This window comes from Ostrinia furnacalis, unplaced genomic scaffold, assembly GCF_004193835.3.
Source record: "Ostrinia furnacalis isolate ACB-3 unplaced genomic scaffold, ASM419383v2 OfSCF0636, whole genome shotgun sequence".
In the NCBI taxonomy this organism is placed as follows: Eukaryota; Metazoa; Arthropoda; class Insecta; order Lepidoptera; family Crambidae; genus Ostrinia; species Ostrinia furnacalis.
Window position 1 is genome coordinate 76,430 of NW_021130875.1, and position 17,747 is coordinate 94,176.

The window sequence follows — 17,747 nt, forward strand, 5'->3', positions numbered from 1 at the left end:
ATTTTCAGCTCAGAGCATTTCTTAAACCTAATTAGCATACGTAAATAATTAATATTAAATATTAAATTCCACCTAAAAAAATGTTGAATGAAAATTTTATCACTTTGTATATTGGGGTGTGTCATACCCCACCTGGTACGGGACGTAACTTTTAGTCACCTCGTACACGGAGGGTTAAACACAACTAACGAAGCTATATGAATCTATATTTAATATTCTTTGAGAACCGATGACTACAGAAACATCTATCTACATGTTGCACCTATAATTGTGTATTATGAGTCAAATTGCACCCGAGCGAAGCCGGGTTTTCATCTAGTATGTAATAATAGCAGTAAAAGGTCAAGTACTAGATATGACTGTAATTTTACCTTAATTTGTTCTGCAACTTTACCGACGTGTACTTTATGCAATTACATCGACAAAAACTCATATAAAAAGGTAGTCACACTCCTCAGCCTCACCCTTCACTTAAAAAAGATTTTGCAACCGGCACGTATTTGATTGCAGTCATACCTGAGGATGATGAGATGCAGTCTAACCAGTAAGGCCACGTTCAGATGATGAGCGTTCAACGATGAGCGATCGTAGCGCTTGAGAGTTGAGACAGATATTAACAGGTAGTGAATTCCAGTTCCCAGCTATTCGGATTAAGGTGGATCTACGCTTGACTAGCCGAGCGGAGTACGACCCTAGCCAAAATTCGTGTAGTGTGGACCGAGAGCCTCGATCGAACGTGCTTCGAGCGTTTGGCTCTTGCTAGACTGTGCTCCACTTGTTGACGGTTACTTGACGAACACATAGTGTTCGGGAGCCGGTTAACAATGAAATTGCGCATGCAGTTTACTCCACTTTGTTTATAATAATACAATAATATATTAAAATGGCTCCGCCTTGCGCGGAGTCGCCTTGATGAGTGCAGGCCGAGGCTGTGCGCGCAGCCGGCACATGTCACTGTCTGCGCGCGCACCCGGCGCTAGTGATGGTCGGCGCGCGAACACAGAGATTTGCATCGCGCTCTACTATGTTCGAGTTGAGCGATTGTTGTAGGCTCGTTGTACGTTCACACTTGATACCGCGAGTAGAGCGGCTCATCTTGCGCTCAACTCGTGCTCTCTCTAACATAGACCCACCTTTATAAAGAGTTTTTGTTGCAGCTCCGCGGCGAGTTCCTGAAGGAAACTAAAGTGTGCACGGTGATATCCCCGCGGCCCGGGCCCTCCACCGCGGACGAGGGCGACGAAGCAAGGGACACGCTTGTCACCAAGCAGGTCAGTCCACACCTTCACCATAACCTTCGCCAAGGACCTCTACGTTTCACAGCGCAGGCGTGAACCTGTTACTTCATCAGGTCATTTAGTTTCCAAGCCGGAAACACGACCATCACCAACATGTTGTTGCATGTTGGGCAGTTGGTAAGACCTGACGTAAGAAAATTTTCCTTTTCTCTTACGAGATCCACGGGAAGAGTGCAATGGGGTTTTCCTAATCTACTACACCGAAACCATATTATGACTAATTTGATTTTCGAATGCGCGACGCGAGCGCGACCGATTCTACAGCACTAGCTACTGTGACCGAGAGCTGGTTGATGGTCCTAATGAAGTATTGAATCAATTTAAGGAGTCTAATGCCCGTTTTCACCATCAATCTCTAATTTTTAAGTGACCCCTATGGTAACACATAACAGGAATTTAGTTTTCATAGGGATCACTTAAAAATTAGGGATTAATGGTGAAAACGGGCATAAGGAACCGAAATCGAAGGACCACGTTCACCGTTTCCGAGTAGTGTCAAGTAGGCTATTCGTTGCTTAAAGTCACGAGTAGCAATTTATTGAATTTCACCATCTCTGAATAATGTCAAAATACTTCTTATTTTACTGTAATGGTAATCAGGAAGTCACTAATTGGAACTTTACTTGGAGATGGTGAAAGAGGCCTTTAGTTGTGTCTACTGATACCGATACCTTTCTGTTGGCATAGCCTGAGCTGCACCACCTAACTTTAACGGTAACTATAACGATAACCGGTGTATTTTGTATGGAGTTTGACATGGTGGAATCCAGCCATAGTATTTTTTACCCGACTGCGCCACAAGGAGGGTTATTGACATATCTCTATGTGCCCTAACCCTGACCTTTCTCTCCTCGCAGGGCGTGCAAACCGACCTGGCCGACAACAATGGCTCCGTGGACCCGCGCTCGGTGAACCAGTCGCAGCTGCACCAGTCGCGGCTGGGGCTGCTCAGCCAGGCGCTGATGCTCATCCTCATCGCCGGCTTCCTCGCCTCCGAGACGCTCGGCGAGTTCTGGAAGACCAAGTGAGTAGACTACTACTGTTTCAGACGATAATGTGAGCCAGTGTTCAGAAGAAGCAGCGCAAGAAACTCAGTCACTATTGTCAACCTCTTTTTCGAAGGTTTACAAAAGTATCTACTGCTTTTTTCTCAATTATTGAGTGTCTTCTGGAATCCCGGCGAAATGTTCAGGAAATTTTCGAATGGAGACGGCGTCTCCGTAAAGGTAGCTTAAGACGTCGATCTGGATATCTGAGCCATCCCTATTCTTCGATACTTGAGGTTGTCTGTTGCAAGAAGATAGCTTTCAGCAGCTGGATGAAAAAGAGCGAGAGATCGTGCTTTGTGGCGCTCCTTAATGATTCTGCTTCGTGCTCCTTAATGACGCTTCTTAGTGACTTAAGTGCCAGTGGACTACCATTAGCTGAAGTGATGATTATGAGTTTGTGAGTGTACCAAAAACGACAGCGGCTGAATTACAAAGCGGACGATATTTCCCTGTGACGCTCCTCAATGGTGGCTTAAGTTCCAATAGACTATTAGCTGATGATGATGATGAGTATATACAACGGCTCGGTGGACCCGCGCTCCGTGAACCAGTCGCAGCTGCACCAGTCGCGGCTGGGGCTGCTCAGCCTCGCTCGCTCGGCTCAGACGCTCGGCGAGTTCTGGAAGACCAAGTGAGTGTTCTGGACGACAGGAGGCAGGTGAAGGATAGATGCTCTCGAATGGAGATCACGTCTCGGCAAAGGTAACTTAAGACGTCGACCTGGACATCTAAGTGACGTCTGTGCTATGAGACTTCTTTAGGTCCTCTGTTGAAAGAAGATAACTCGCAGTAGCTGGATCTAAAAAACCAGAGATCGTGCTTTGTGGCGCTCCTAAATTACTCCTCTTCGTGCTCCTAAATGACTCCTCTACCTGCTCCTTAATGACGTTTCTTAGCGACTTAAGTGCCAGTGGACTGCCATTAGCTGAAGTGATGATGATGATGATGATGGATTGAGTGAGTGTACCACCAACAGCAGCGGGTGGATAAAAAAGCGGGAGATCTTGCTTTGCAGCGCTCCTTTTTAGTGACTTAAGTGCCAGTGGACTGCCTTTAGCTGCAGTGATGATGATTGGTATGTGAGTGTACCAACTACGGCAGCGGATGGGATAAAAACGTGGGAGATCTTGCCTTGTGGCGCTCCTTATTGGCTTAAGTTCCAGTAGACTATTAGCTGATGATGATGATGAGTATATACAATGGCTCCGTGGACCCGCGCTCGGTGAACCAGTCGCAGCTGCACCAGTCGCGGCTGGGGCTGCTCAGCCAGGCGCTGATGCTCATCCTCATCGCCGGCTTCCTCGCCTCCGAGACGCTCGGCGAGTTCTGGAAGACCAAGTGAGTAGACTACTACTGTTTCAGACGATAATGTGAGCCAGTGTTCAGAAGAAGCAGCGCAAGAAACTCAGTCACTATTGTCAACCTCTTTTTCGAAAGTTTACAAAAGTATCTTTTGCTTTTTTCTCAATTATTGAGTGTCTTCTGGAATCCCGGCGAAATGTCCAGGAAATTTTCTAATGGAGACGGCGTCTCCGTAAAGGTAGCTTAAGACGTCGATCTGGATATCTGAGCCATCCCTATTCTTCGATACTTGAGGTTGTCTGTTGCAAGAAAATAGCTTTCAGCAGCTGGATGAAAAAGAGCGAGAGATCGTGCTTTGTGGTGCTCCTAAATGATTCTGTTTCGCGCTCCTTAATGACACTTCTTAGTGACTTAAGTGCCAGTTGACTACCATGAGCTGAATTAGTGATGATGATGAGTTTGTGAGTGTACCAAGAACGGCAGCAACTGGATAAAAAAGCGGAAGGTCGCGCTTTGTGGCGCTCCTTAATGACTCCACTTCCTGCTTCTTAATGACGCTCCTTAGTGACTTAAGTGCCAGTGGACTGCCATTAGCTGAAGTGATGATGATGATGATGGATTGAGTCAAAGATCTTGCCTTGTGGCGCTGCTTTTTAGTGACTTAAGTGCTAGTGGACTGCCATTAGCTGATGTGATGATGATGATGGATTGAGTGAGTATACCAAGAACGGCAGCGGCTGAATAACAAAGCGGGAGATCTTGCTTTGTGGCGCTCCTTATTGGCTTAAGTACCAATAGACTATTAGCTGATGATGATGATGAGTATATAATGGCTCGGTGGGCCCGCGCTCGGTGAACCAGTCGCAGCTGCACCAGTCGCGGCTGGGGCTGCACAGCCAGGCGCTGATGCTCATCCTCATCGCCGGCTTCCTCGCCTCCGAGACGCTCGGCGAGTTCTGGAAGACCAAGTGAGTAGACTACTACTGTTTCAGACGATAATGTGAGCCAGTGTTCAGAAGAAGCAGCGCAAGAAACTCAGTCATTATTGTCGACCTCATCTTCGAAGGTTTATAAAAGTATCTAGTCGGCGAACTTGATTATAATTATTGGCGCTCTAGGCGCAGTAGTGGCTGTAATGGTGATGTTGAGTGTGAGAACCAGTCGCGCTCTTGCGATTTGTCAAGCTTTGGACTAATCTCAAGTCTATCGAAACGTGTCGTCTCAAATGCCGAATGGGTGAAAGAATGAATTGCATTAAAATGGGTGTTTAAATATAAGGTGTTTTTTGCTACGGGCTCATGAAAATTTTAGCGAGTTCTGAAAGACCTAATCGGTGAGAGTATTTTGAGACAAAATTAACAAGGGTTGTAACAAACCTCACCAGCTCAAGTTTTCAAAATCTCACAGTATCAAGTATCTGGCTTATTTTCTTTACTAATCTTTCTCTTTTTCCCCAGAGTCCCAGTGGTCTCCCGCAACTGGCACGACGTGGTGTTCCGCCTGGCGGAGATCGGCGTCGCGCTATGGTTCCCGTGCGTGCTGTGGAACTCCATGGCGCCCGAGCGACTGTGGCTGCTCAACCCGCGCCGGCTGCTGTCCAAGCAGCTGGACGATGCGACACTTGCGGAACTATTGGCTCGCCATCCCGACACCAAGGTACTGCTCAAGGCTCACTTGCACTCTTGAGAGACTGTGTCTCAAGTCGCGCCGGCTGCTGTCCAAGCAGCTGGACGATGCGACGCTCGCGGAACTACTGGCACGCCATCCCGACACCAAGGTACTGCTCACAGCTCACCTGCACTCCTGAGAGACTGTGGCTCCTCAACCCTGCTGCTGTCCAAGCAGCTGGACGATGCTACCCTCGCAGAACTACTGCTGCGGCCACCCCGACATCAAGGTACTGCTCACAGCTCACCTACACTCCTGAGTGACTGTGTCTCAAGTCGCGCCGGCTGCTGTCCAAGCAGTTGGACGATGCGACGCTTGCAGAACTATTGGCGCGCCATCCCGACACCAAGGTACTATTCACAGCTCACCTGCACTCCTGGTATCCCAGCGACTGTGTACTGTGTCTACAACCGCCGGCTGCTGTCCAAGCAGCTGGACGATGCGACACTCGCAGAACTACTGGCGCGACATCCCGACACCAAGTTACTGTTCACAGCTCACCTGCACTCCTGAGAGACTGTAGCTCCTCAACCCTGCTGCTGTCCAACGCCCAAGCGACTGTGTCTCAACCCGCGCCGGCTGCTGTCCAAGCAGCTGGACGATGCGACACTCGCAGAACTCCTGGCGCGACAACCCGACACCAAGGTACTGCTCACAGCTCACCTGCACTCCTGAGTGAATGTAGCTCCTCAACCCTGCTGCTGTCCAAGCAGCTGGACGATGCGCCCAAACGATTATAGCTCCTCAACTGCAATCCAAGCAATTAGATGATGCGACCCTCACAGAGCTCCTGGCGCGACATCCGGACACCAAGGTACTGCTGCTCACATATGACGCCTAAGCGATTGTAGCTCCTCAACCCTGCTGCTGTCCAAGCAACTGGACGATACGACACCGTTACTAAGGTACTGCATTCCTGCCGCCGGAGCGACTGAGGCTGCTGTGCAACGTCCAAGCGACTGTGTCTCAACCCGCGCCGGCTGCTGTCCAAGCAGCTGGACGATGCGACTCTCGCAGAACTACTGGCGCGACATCCCGACACCAAGGTACTGCTCACAGCTCACTTGCACTCTTGAGAGACTGTGTCTCAAGTCGCGCCGGCTGCTGTCCAAGCAGCTGGACGATGCGACCCTCGCGGAACTACTGGCGCGGCATCCCGACACCAAGGTACTGCTGCTCACATATGACGCCTAAGCGACTGTAGCTCCTCAACCCTGCTGCTGTCCAAGCGATTGGACGATACGACCCCGATACTAAGGTACTGCATTCCTGCCGTCCGAGCGACTGAGGCTGTGTCTCAAGCCGCGCCGGCTGCTGTCCAAGCAGCTGGACGATGCGACTCTCGCGGAACTCCTGGCGCGCCATCCCGACACCAAGGTACTGCTCACAGCTCACCTGCACTCCTGCCGCCCAAGCGACTGTGTCTCAAGTCGCGCCAGCTGCATTCCTGAGAGACTGTAGCTCCTCAACCCTGCTGCTGTCCAAGCAGCTGGACAATGCGACCCTCGCAGAACTCTTGGCATGCCACCCCGACATTTGTGTCGGGCACCTCGGGTACTGGTGCTCATAGCTCACCTGCACTCCTGCTGATCGAGTGAATCTAGCAGCTGACGATGTTGAAGCGGACTATGACTCAATTTATTTAGCTTAACAAGAATCAAAGGTAAAAAAAAACAGTATAGACAAAAGTCATCTGTTGGATCATTGCGATCCAAAATAATCTAACTGCAGTAAGTTTGACCTTGATAGCTCTTAACCCACAAGAAATAAGAGCTTGACCGCCGTCTAGTTGTACCAAAGTTCTCCAACACGCGTAAGTACTATAAATATTCCACTTTATCTCGGTTCAGGTCGTTGGCTTCATTGCGTTGTTTGTAAACAAAAGGTCTATATTTCTCGCTGTCGTATGTCAGTCGTGTTAATGCACGAAGGGTTTAATGCAGAGCTTGACGCAGGGCGTGGGCGGATAAATTGAAACGTATGAAAATATTATGTATGCTGTAAATAATGTGGGTCAGTTAAAGCAAATATAAAAGAAGTCTGTTCAGTAATTGAAGCCTAGTAATGTTAAAAAAATACACCAGTCCATCCATAGTTACGCTTGTAATCTAGATTTTAGCATGAATTACGTGTCATTTTGGCACCGACTTAAGACTATTTCGTGTTACATCCGTGCGTTTACATGAACGCAAAAACGCCCGCTTTGGCTCCGCTTAAACTCTGCCAATGCGAGATAGACATCACAGTGCTGGTATTTCCACAGTACTATGCTAGTAACATCACAGTTCTGTGCTAGTAACATCACAGTTCTGTGCTAGTAACATCACAGTTCTGTGCTAGTAACATCACAGTTCTGTGCTAGTAACATCACAGTTCTGTGCTAGAGTCACCACAGTTCTGTGCAAGTATCTTCACAGTTCTGTGCTAGTGTCACCACAGTAGTGTTAGTCGTCAGCACAACATGTCGCGATCGGTGTCTTGTCAGATTGGGATCCTCGTGGTATGAACGAGTCCAATTCGTGCTCAGTGTTGTTAATGTCGTCCTACACAGGATTCATCATTTTTGTCAGGTGTCAAGGGTTGTTGAGTCTTCAAGCTTACGCCGACGCTTCCTCTCATTATCTGTGGGTCAAATGCACATTCAAAATGTATTAATAAAGTGTCTACAAAATTTCAAAGCAAAATAAGAAATGTTTTACTAGTTAAACAGGCAACACTCTTACAGAAATCTCATAAATATTTATTATAAAAGTCATTTACTGTATTTTGTTGCAAAGCTTCGGGCTCTTAAACATTGGCTTAATGGTATATTACGGGTCAAAAAGACCTTGTACACGCGCATTCAGCATGCATAAAATGCATAGAAAAAACTCTAACTTGAAAAGGCCATTCGTCCATGTTTGTCATTCTTGTTTATGGTAAATCTTTTTGCTGAAAGTAATGTAAATTCAAAATTATTTGTCTATTTCCTACCCCTAAAGTTACACCCTAGTTGAACTCTGGCTTAAATTGTCATATAGTATGGAAATGTCATTTTAATCTATAGTCCATTCAGCGTAAGATGGTGATTATGACAGTTCTATTTAGTGAGGCGCTCCTTATAAACCTAATCGATATTTTTTAGAATCGAGAATATTTTCTATAGAAATCTAATCGCCTTTTATTTCTTTGATTTTTAATCTTGATCAAAATTATATCTATGAATTTGAACTATCTGGAAATGGAATAAACGTGAATATTCTTAGTGGTACAAAATAAATCACAAAGAATTAAATATATGCATTTTATTCAATAAAACATCAAAATAACAATAACAAACAATACGTGGAGAAATCGCATAAAACAAAACCGTCATCAAAGGCAAACGCACACGTACTGACTTAGCTTTGACCTGCCTGAGATAATAATCGTGATTCGATGGTAAGATGACCACCATGCCGATTACTGATTTATTGCGATTGTTTATGTCCCATCCCTATGAGCAAAAGTTCCGACTAACGCAGAAGCAATTCATTTAATATTTTTTCTCAAATTTTTCTAAATAATAAACTAATAAATAATTAGGAATTCTTGTTTAGGTTAATTGAGAAAGATTAGTGATTGATATTTTGGAAGGATGAAAACACACAAAAGTAATTGATTTTTACAACTCAATATTTTTATTCGTAGAAAGTTATAATCATAAAACGAAACGTTTTATCTGTCTAAATCACCATCATAAGTTGAATGAACTATAAGGTACATCCTAGGTTTAACTTTATTATTAAAGGGGCTAGAGTTTTAAATTAACAGCTGAGTATCAATAAAAAATTTTTTTCGCCATTTTGAGCAGTCACAGATTAATCACTTAACACATTTTTTTAAATGGTCATGGCATAAAACCGTTGTCGCTAGGTTAACGTTTCGTTCCTCAGCTAGTGGTATTCCGTCACCTGCCGTGGCTGGACAAGGCGCGTTTCGTTCTAGCCGTGCTCCGGTACTGGCGGTGGTGTCTATGGACGCTGGCTCGGGCGGCCATTGTTTCGCGACCGAGCATAGAGAGCGGGAATAAGGTGAGTTGGGAAAGAAGGTTGGATAGTGTATAGTTGATTTTTTATACGGCTGTATAATTTAATTTTGTAACACCAGTATTTGGATTATTTTTGTAAAATATGTCAAGGATTTCTTGCTCCTACGTCCAATCGTACGTATTTTTTAACTTTTTAAAACTAATAACTAACATATTTTTAAGTGGACGTACTAACTTGATATTTTTAAAATAAATATAAGATGTAAAAGAGATTATAAGGCTATGATATGGAAGTATGTATGTTAAACATAGGCTGTGTAAAAACCACCCTTTCCAAATTAAGCTTTATACTCGCAACAGCAACATTAGACTGCCTACTCGCCAGTAGGCAGCATGATATGTAGACTTCTTTCTGGCTCTTTACATGTACAGTGATACTTGTTTTCTATCAGCTGATATCAATTTACCCTGTCTCTAGCAGACACAGGTAGGCACTAGGCAGCGCGATGATATACGGGGTGTTGATCTAAGTTGTGTTAAGCAATAGAATCAATCCTTTTTGAATGATCCATATTAAAAACGGACACTCACAAATTCCTTTCGTGTTCTAAACACGTACAAAGAATACTAAGTGATCCCTATAGCCATAAAAAAGTGATTCCTATTTCCAGTAGAATGTGGAACTGGAAACCGACAGCAGGGCATTCTTATCGGCTCATGTTCACTACCCTTCCACTAAACCTTCTTTCTCTCCAGCAGAATGTGGAGACCGACTCACTAGTGGGCAGCGTGGGCTCGGCCCGCGACTGTTGGATCTGCTACGACAGCGGGCGCGACGAGCCGCTCATCCGGCCCTGCCGCTGCACCGGAGACGTGTCCGCGGTGCACCACGAGTGCCTGCGCCGCTGGCTGGTTGAGGTTCGTTCGTTCGTTTTAGCTAAATGACGTCCACTGCTGGACAAAGGCCTCCTCCAAGGCTTTCCACAACGAACGGTCCTGCGCTGCCCGCATCCAGGCTCTTCCCTTTGGTTGAGGTATGTACTATCAAGATGTCTGGCGCCACTAGCGAATGATAGGAGTGAGTTACTGACCAATGGCAGTGACTTAAGTCCGGTCGCCGAGCAGACAGAATTTCGTACAATGACCCCATCCTTATCGCTCGCTCGCACGCTCACTGTGGCCGCCCGTCGCTCAGTCGCTACAGCAACATAATGAGGGTTATCGCGAATGAAAAATCCGCCAGATGGCAATACGTAGACGCGAGGTCCAAATGCTGCATGATTGCTTATTTTTGACATGACATTGACAGATATGTCAAAATCCACCAATCACGCAGCAGTCAGACCCCACATCCACGTCCCGCCATCTAGCGGATATTTCATTCGCGAGAACCCTCATTACGCGCGAGCGATAAGGATGGTTAGCTTGGGGTTATTGTACGAAATTGTATCTGCTTGGCGACCGGCCTTTAGTTAGTGGGCAGCGTGGGCTCGGCGCGCGACTGCTGGATCTGCTACGACAGCGGGCGCGACGAGCCGCTCATCCGGCCCTGCCGCTGCACCGGAGACGTGTCCGCGGTGCACCACGAGTGCCTGCGCCGCTGGCTGGTTGAGGTATGTACCATCAAGATGTCTGTCGCCATTGGCGAGTGATAAGAACTCACTGACCAATGGCAGTGACTAAAGTTCGGTCGCCGAGCAGACAGATTTCGTACAATGACCCCATCTTTATCGCTCGCTCGCACACTCACTGTGGCCGCCCGTCGCTCAGTCGCTACAGCAACATAATGAGGGTTTTCGCGAATGAAAAATCCGCCAGATGGCAATACGTAGAAGCGACGTCCAAATGCTGCATGATTGGTTATTTTTGACATGACTTTGACAGATATGTCAAAATCCACCAATCACGCAGCTGTATCAAGTTGTCATATTTGAGCCATTTGTGACCCTCCTCCTCCTTCCTAACCCTCTGACTAGTGGCGGCGACTAGTTAATAGCAAATAAGGTAGCTGACCTAAGGTGAGACCACAGAACACAGAAACTAAAGGGAGATGGGACAAGGGGGCGGGGCCGGTGTCGCAGCAATATGCCCAAAAACAGAGTGCCTGCGCCGCTGGCTGGTTGAGGTGTGTACCTGGTATACGGATATAAGGATCTGAAACGTGGTCGCTTACTATGGGCCTCATAAGAAGGCTCAAGGTCACCCAAAGGGCGGAGTTTCCCTGCGTGATGGAATCAGAAATGAGGAGATCCGCAGGAGAACTAAAGTGACCGACATAGCTCGTAGGATTGCTAAAATCAATTGGCTGTGGTGCCTGCGTCGCTGGATGCTTGGGGTATGTACCATCAACACAGATCACAGAAACTACAGGTAGATGTGACAAGAGGGCGGGGCCGGTGTCGCAGCAGTATGCCCAAAAACGGAACACATTGCTATGACCATCAAGTTGTCGTATTTGAGCCAGTTGGCGCCACTGGCGAGTGATAGGAACCGGGTTTTTCGGGTCTGGTGGTCATAAGAACCGGGAGCCCCGGTTTTTTCGGTTCTTTCGGTTCCAAAAAAACAATATTTTGATTATGTTTTTTTTATTGAAATAACACTTCTTTGAATAGACTAGGAATAATCAACAAACATGATTTACAATATTTTTCTATTTTTATTAAATTCTATACTCCCAAAAATAAAAAAAAGTAAAATAATTAGTTTTCAATTGAGTTACCACAATCAGTCTTTTTCATCCAACTTATCGATATATTTGACTATTTATATATTGACTGTCAGATGCAAAGCAAATAAAGGAGAAGGAGTGTTGCCAACTCTCACACATAAATATCATCATCATCATCATTTAATTTTAAACCATAGGATAGGACGTCCACTGCTGAACATAAACCTCCCCCAATGCTTTTCATGTTGATCGATTGGTAGCGGCCTGCGTCCAGCGCTTCCCTGCTACCTTTATGATGTCGTCGGTCCACCTTGTGGGTGGACGTTCCACGCTGCGTTTTCCGGTACGCGGCCTCCATTCCAGGACCTTCCTGCCCCATCGGCCGTCAGTTCTGCGTCCGCGTCGGGCTATGTCCGCTGAATCCGCTGACATAGAAATGAGGAGATCCGTAAATGAACTAAAGTCGCTATTTTAGTTCATTTACGGATCTCCTCATTTCTGATTCGATCTCGTAAAGAAACACCGAGCATAGCCCTCTCCATAGCACGCTGTGCAACTTTGAGCTTCTGTATAAGGCCTATAGTGAGAGGCCACGTTTCCGAGCCATAAGTCATCACTGGTAACACACATTGGTTGTAGACTTTCGTCCTCAGGCACTGGGGTATTTTGGATGAAAAGATGTTGCGTAGTTACCCGAACGCTGCCTAGCCCAGTTGGATTCGACGATTGACTCCCTTTTCGAAATTGGACCTACCTAGCTGGATCGTCAACAATCTCGAGGATTGAGCTCCCAACCGAAACTGGGTAGGGCGCAACATGGACATTGGACATAAGCTTTGTTTTGTCCATATTCATCCTCAGGCCTACCTGTTAGGAAACTCGATTAAGGTCTTTGAGCATTGTGCCAAGATCTTACAACGATTCTGCCTGCCATGACCACAATCAGTATCGTGGGCAAACCGAAGGTGAGTGATGTACTCGCCATTAATGTTTATGCCGAATCCTTTCCATTCAAGGAGTTTGAAAGCGTCTTCCAATGCTGTGGTGAACAGTTTAGGAGATATAACATCTCCCTGCCTTACGCCTCACTGCAGAGGAATCGTCCTCGTGCTCTGCTCCTGTACTCGGACCGACATGGTGGCGTTTTTGTACAAGCACTTCAGCAGCGATATACCGATAGTCAATACGGCACCGCTGGAGAGATTGTAACACTGCCCAAGTCTCAATCGAATCGAAGGCCTTCTCATAGTCCACGAACGCCAAGCATAGTGGCAAGTTATACTTGTCAATCTTCTGTATAACCTGTCGCAGCGTAAGCGCAAACAAAAATATGCCAGTGATTTTAAAAAAATGTAAGAAAAATGCTTAAAATATTTACATATCTCATAAAAAAAACAAAATACAAAACCAATAAGTAGGTAAACTTTATTAGTAGCTAATCTGATATCTTTAGGTTCTCTATACGTTCGCAATGTTCTTGTTACGACTCATGCCTAATACCTATAACAGATTTTTAGATAAATATGCAAAACCCGAAAGTACCGAAAGAACCGGGTTTTGAATTTTTAAAACCCGGTTCTTAAGCTGTCGAAAAAACCCGGGTTTTCCCGGTTCTTTCGGTTCCGGGATTACCCGGGTACAAACCCTAGTCACCATTGCAGAAGCACGCACGACCCTCTCTAATTTACCAGAGGCATGAAGAATTTGGCCTGAACCCCCGCGCTGGTCAGACAGAAGGCCTGATATTAGCTCTCTTTGTCACCAACATACTTCATTCAAATTCTCATATCAAATAATAATATTTTTGCATTTTTTTTTCAGAGTGCATCGACACCTGATGGCCTGAAATGCAAAGTTTGCAACACGCCCTACATCGTGCAGGAAACCAACAGGTATGTAAATTGAAATGAAATCTTATTTTATCCTGTGTTATCTTAACCTTGCCGCTTTGTCATATTTCTTATTCGTCCGTCTCTCAGACTGGCTTAAAATCGGACTTGAAACAACATTGAGTCATCATCTCAGCCACAGGACGTCCACTGCTGAACATAGGCCTCCCCCAATGCTTTCCATGTTGCCCGGTTGGTAGCGGCCTATGTCCAGCGCTTTCCTGCTGTAACATCCTACTATCCTACTAATATTATAAATGTGAAAGTTTGGATGTCTGGATGTTTGTTGCTCTTTCACGTAAAATCTACTGAACGGATTTTGATGAAACTTTACAGTATTATTGTTTATAACCCAGAATAACATATAGGCTATAATTTATGACGATCTGTGACAAACGAAATTTCACGCGGGTGAAGCCGCGAGCAAAAGCTAGTGGAGTAATAAACTTATTATTTTAGGGTGGAGTGGGACCGCGGCTTCACGTGCGCGCACTGGCTGCGCACAGCGCTGGCCGTCGCTTGCATGTGCGGCGCGGGCGCGGCGGCCTGGCTCGTGGCGCAGCTGTGCGCCTCGCCGGTACCTCGCGTACTTGGCGCCGGCGCTGCATTATTGGTGTGCTACGTCGCCGTAAGGTAAGGCTGTAATCTTAATTCTACACTCGTAGCACTGATATCGTTCGTAGCGTCGCTGCTACGGCGAGGACAAGTCAGTGGGCCGCTCGTAGCACTCGCACGGCTCGTAGCAGCCCTGCTATGGAGCTCTTAGCGATGATGCTACGACTCCTTCGTTCGTAGCCTTCTTACTATGTCGCCGTCAGGTTAGTGTCTTAGATGGCGAAGCGACGTGAGATACACACTGGCTCTAGTAGCACTAATATGGTTCGTAGCGTTCTTTCTTACTACCCCTCTACTCATCGCCCCCAGGCCAATGCCGTAGCAGGCAAAGCGACGACAGATCTTAGTTCAATGTTCGTAGCACTCGCACGGCTACGTTACGTCGCCGTAAGGTCAGCGACCGCTTGTAGCACTTGTGTCGCTCGTAGCTATAACGCTACGACTCCGTTAAGTCACGACTGACCGATGAACAGCTACGAGTACTTCTGCACTCGTCGTAGCACTCGCAAGGCTCGTAGCGTTCTTGGTACGTCATCTTCAGGTTAGTGCCTTAGTAAGCGAAACAGCGTGAGAGATACACAGGCTCTCGTAGCACTTACATGGGTCGTAGCGCTGTTGCTTCGCCGCCGTCAGATCAGTGACCGCTCATAGCTTCACGTGCGCGCACTGGCTGCGCACAGCGCTGGCCGTCGCTTGCATGTGCGGCGCGGGCGCGGCGGCCTGGCTCGTGGCGCAGCTGTGCGCCTCGCCGGTACCTCGCGTACTTGGTGCCGGCGCCGCGCTGTTGGTGTGCTACGTCGCCGTAAGGTAAGGCTACACTCGTAGCACTGATATGGGCCGTAGCGTTGTCGCTACAGGGCTCGTAGCCATGATGCTACGACACCGTTTAGTCAGTGGGCAATAAACAACGATGCAGACAGAAGATACTCAGGTCGTAGCACTGACATGGTTCGTAGCGCGGCGGTACAATAAATAATAACTGGGGAAATACATAGGTGCTGCTATACTGCCTTCAGCTCAAGATGCAATCTTAGTGCTACACTCGTAGCACATATATCTCGTAGCGATGTTGCTACGTCGACGTGATATCAGTGGCTGCGCTCGTAGCGCTCGCACAGTGCGTAGCTCGTAGCAATGATGCTACTACGATACCGTTATATCAGTGCAGATGATACCACGCCGTTAAGTCAAGTTATCGACTGAATAATAATGTTGAATGTTCATAACTCTCCTTTACTTACAGATTCCTCGGCATGAACACCGTATCAGCGTACCAGCGGGCTAAGGTGTCCTCCCTGCGGATCCTCACCGAGCCCTCCTCAGAGCATTCACTGGCTACCATCAGCCAGTCGGTCACCGTTGACATCGCCTCCAAGGCGGCCCTGCCACAGACCCTGAAGACGGACGAGAAATAAACGATACGCCGCTATCGTTGGACCAGATAACGTTACAGCGTGCGCGAATAACGTTGCCGCGAGTGAAAACGTATTCAGAATAACGATATTCGAAATAACGTTTGTGAAATTGTGACGCGAGAATGCCGTTAGTGATTTCGATATCGGTAAATACGGTGATTCAAAAGCGTTTCGAGGCCAAATTAATGTTTCGTGAAAGCGATAACGGATAACGGTTCCAAATACCGTTATTAAGTGTGCGTGTTGATGCCAAAAACTTTGAACTGAAGCACGTGCGTGAAAAAGACACTATTCCGTAGTTACCTTAGAGTGTACAATCGTGGCCAAACAGAAGAAAAGACAACAAATAACGGTTATATACCGGTATGCTATTATTATGTGATACGAGAGAAGCAATGATACGTTGTGAAATATAAAACGATACGAAAGCTATATTTTCGTTAAAGTCGTCGCAGGCAACTACAGTGAAAATGTTGGATTTACAAAAACTTTGTTGTGATGGACATACGTAATTTAAATATGTACTTTATTTATGTTCTGATACTGCTATTACAAAAATATACAGTATGTTAACTAACGAAAGAGGTTCCTTTAAATCTTAACATATTTTTATTCATAACACCTTTTTTAAAACCAAAATAGTGGCGCGAAATAGCTATTTTACAACTATAAGCGAAAGTAAGCTTACACAGGGTGTTGTATTTTACGTAAGTTTTTTTGTGGTATTTTAAAATTTGAACATTTTTGTTTATTTAATTTTTTGATATTCTTTGGATCATCTAGCTAGTTCTGCGTATTAAAAACAATGTCTTTCGTTAGTTAACATATTGTATGATATAAAATACTGGTTACGCGGTAATCCCTTTCAAGCTACAAAAGTTTAGCAAACATATCATAAAACGCCAAAGAAGTAAATTTAGTTTAAAAATTACAAAAAACCATACGAATTTAACACCATACACACTAAATTAAAACATCATACTGTCACACATTTTCTTTTCTTACTATTTTTTCAATTATTTTTTGATTTTTTTCATTGACAGCGATTAACGTGTGACCAGTTTCTCGTGAAATATTGTCGCATTTGAAAAAACAACTGTTTGTCATATGTATGCCTCTCTTTCGCACTTATTTCGTAATGAGTGCGAGTAAGTGAGCAGGAAAGTCGATTGTCAGTTTCAATTTATTACAGCTTGGAGACTTATTTTTGATGCAATAGAATTCTAATTCGCATACGTTACTACACAAATGCTGTATGAGTTTCATAAACTATGTTTTCAGATCTGTATTCGAATTTCAATTCTAATGCTTATAAAATACTTGTTTTGATTTTAAAAATAACGAAATAACGTTAATGCGTTATTGTCTGGACTACGAAGTGTTACTATTGAGTATTCGTTTTTTGTCAGTACAAATGCCGTGATATAAACTGATAGTGTGATGTGTGTATGGTAAATTACGATGATAATAATTATTATAACGTAATTATTAAATATTTTGTTATTATACTTTTTATTTGTATTATTTTCCCATTATTTGTTTTCTCTATTCTCCTTTATAATTTCAAAGTACTTATCTAAAGATATTTTTTTACTTGCATTTATTAAATAAGTTCAACATGAGTTTTGGTTGTTATTGGTTATTCAGATTTGGTTCTTGAATCATGGTCACCCCAAAACAGCAAATCATGACAAAAGTAAATAAATTGTTTGTTAAAGCGCAATAATAATATAGAAGAATATTGAAAAAATTGATAAGCAATATTAAATAAACAACATACACAACGAGCAAGCATATAACATATAAAAACGAGCAAGACAAAGTAAGAGTAGGT

The 17,747-nt window shown here is 45.2% G+C and overlaps 1 protein-coding gene across 7 annotated transcripts in view; it reads left to right on the top strand.

Annotated features, from left to right (window-relative positions):
* The window catches only part of LOC114366518 (uncharacterized), a 56,742-nt gene extending 39,321 nt beyond the window's left edge, over positions 1–17,421 (top strand). For 2 of the 7 annotated variants that reach the window (XM_028323405.1, XM_028323410.1), the window contains 8 exons: positions 1,158–1,271; positions 2,156–2,322; positions 5,107–5,305; positions 9,232–9,369; positions 10,083–10,244; positions 13,816–13,886; positions 14,343–14,516; positions 15,742–17,421. In XM_028323405.1, the coding sequence (XP_028179206.1) occupies positions 1,158–1,271; positions 2,156–2,322; positions 5,107–5,305; positions 9,232–9,369; positions 10,083–10,244; positions 13,816–13,886; positions 14,343–14,516; positions 15,742–15,913 (1,197 nt within the window). In that variant the 3' untranslated portion in view covers positions 15,914–17,421. Of the gene's footprint in view, positions 1–1,157; positions 1,272–2,155; positions 2,323–5,106; positions 5,306–9,231; positions 9,370–10,082; positions 10,245–10,360; positions 10,570–13,815; positions 13,887–14,342; positions 14,517–15,197; positions 15,306–15,741 lie in introns of those variants that run through there. The other 5 variants (XM_028323406.1, XM_028323407.1, XM_028323408.1 and 2 more) reach the window with 5 other exon arrangements.
* The last annotated feature ends 326 nt before the right edge of the window (positions 17,422–17,747 follow it).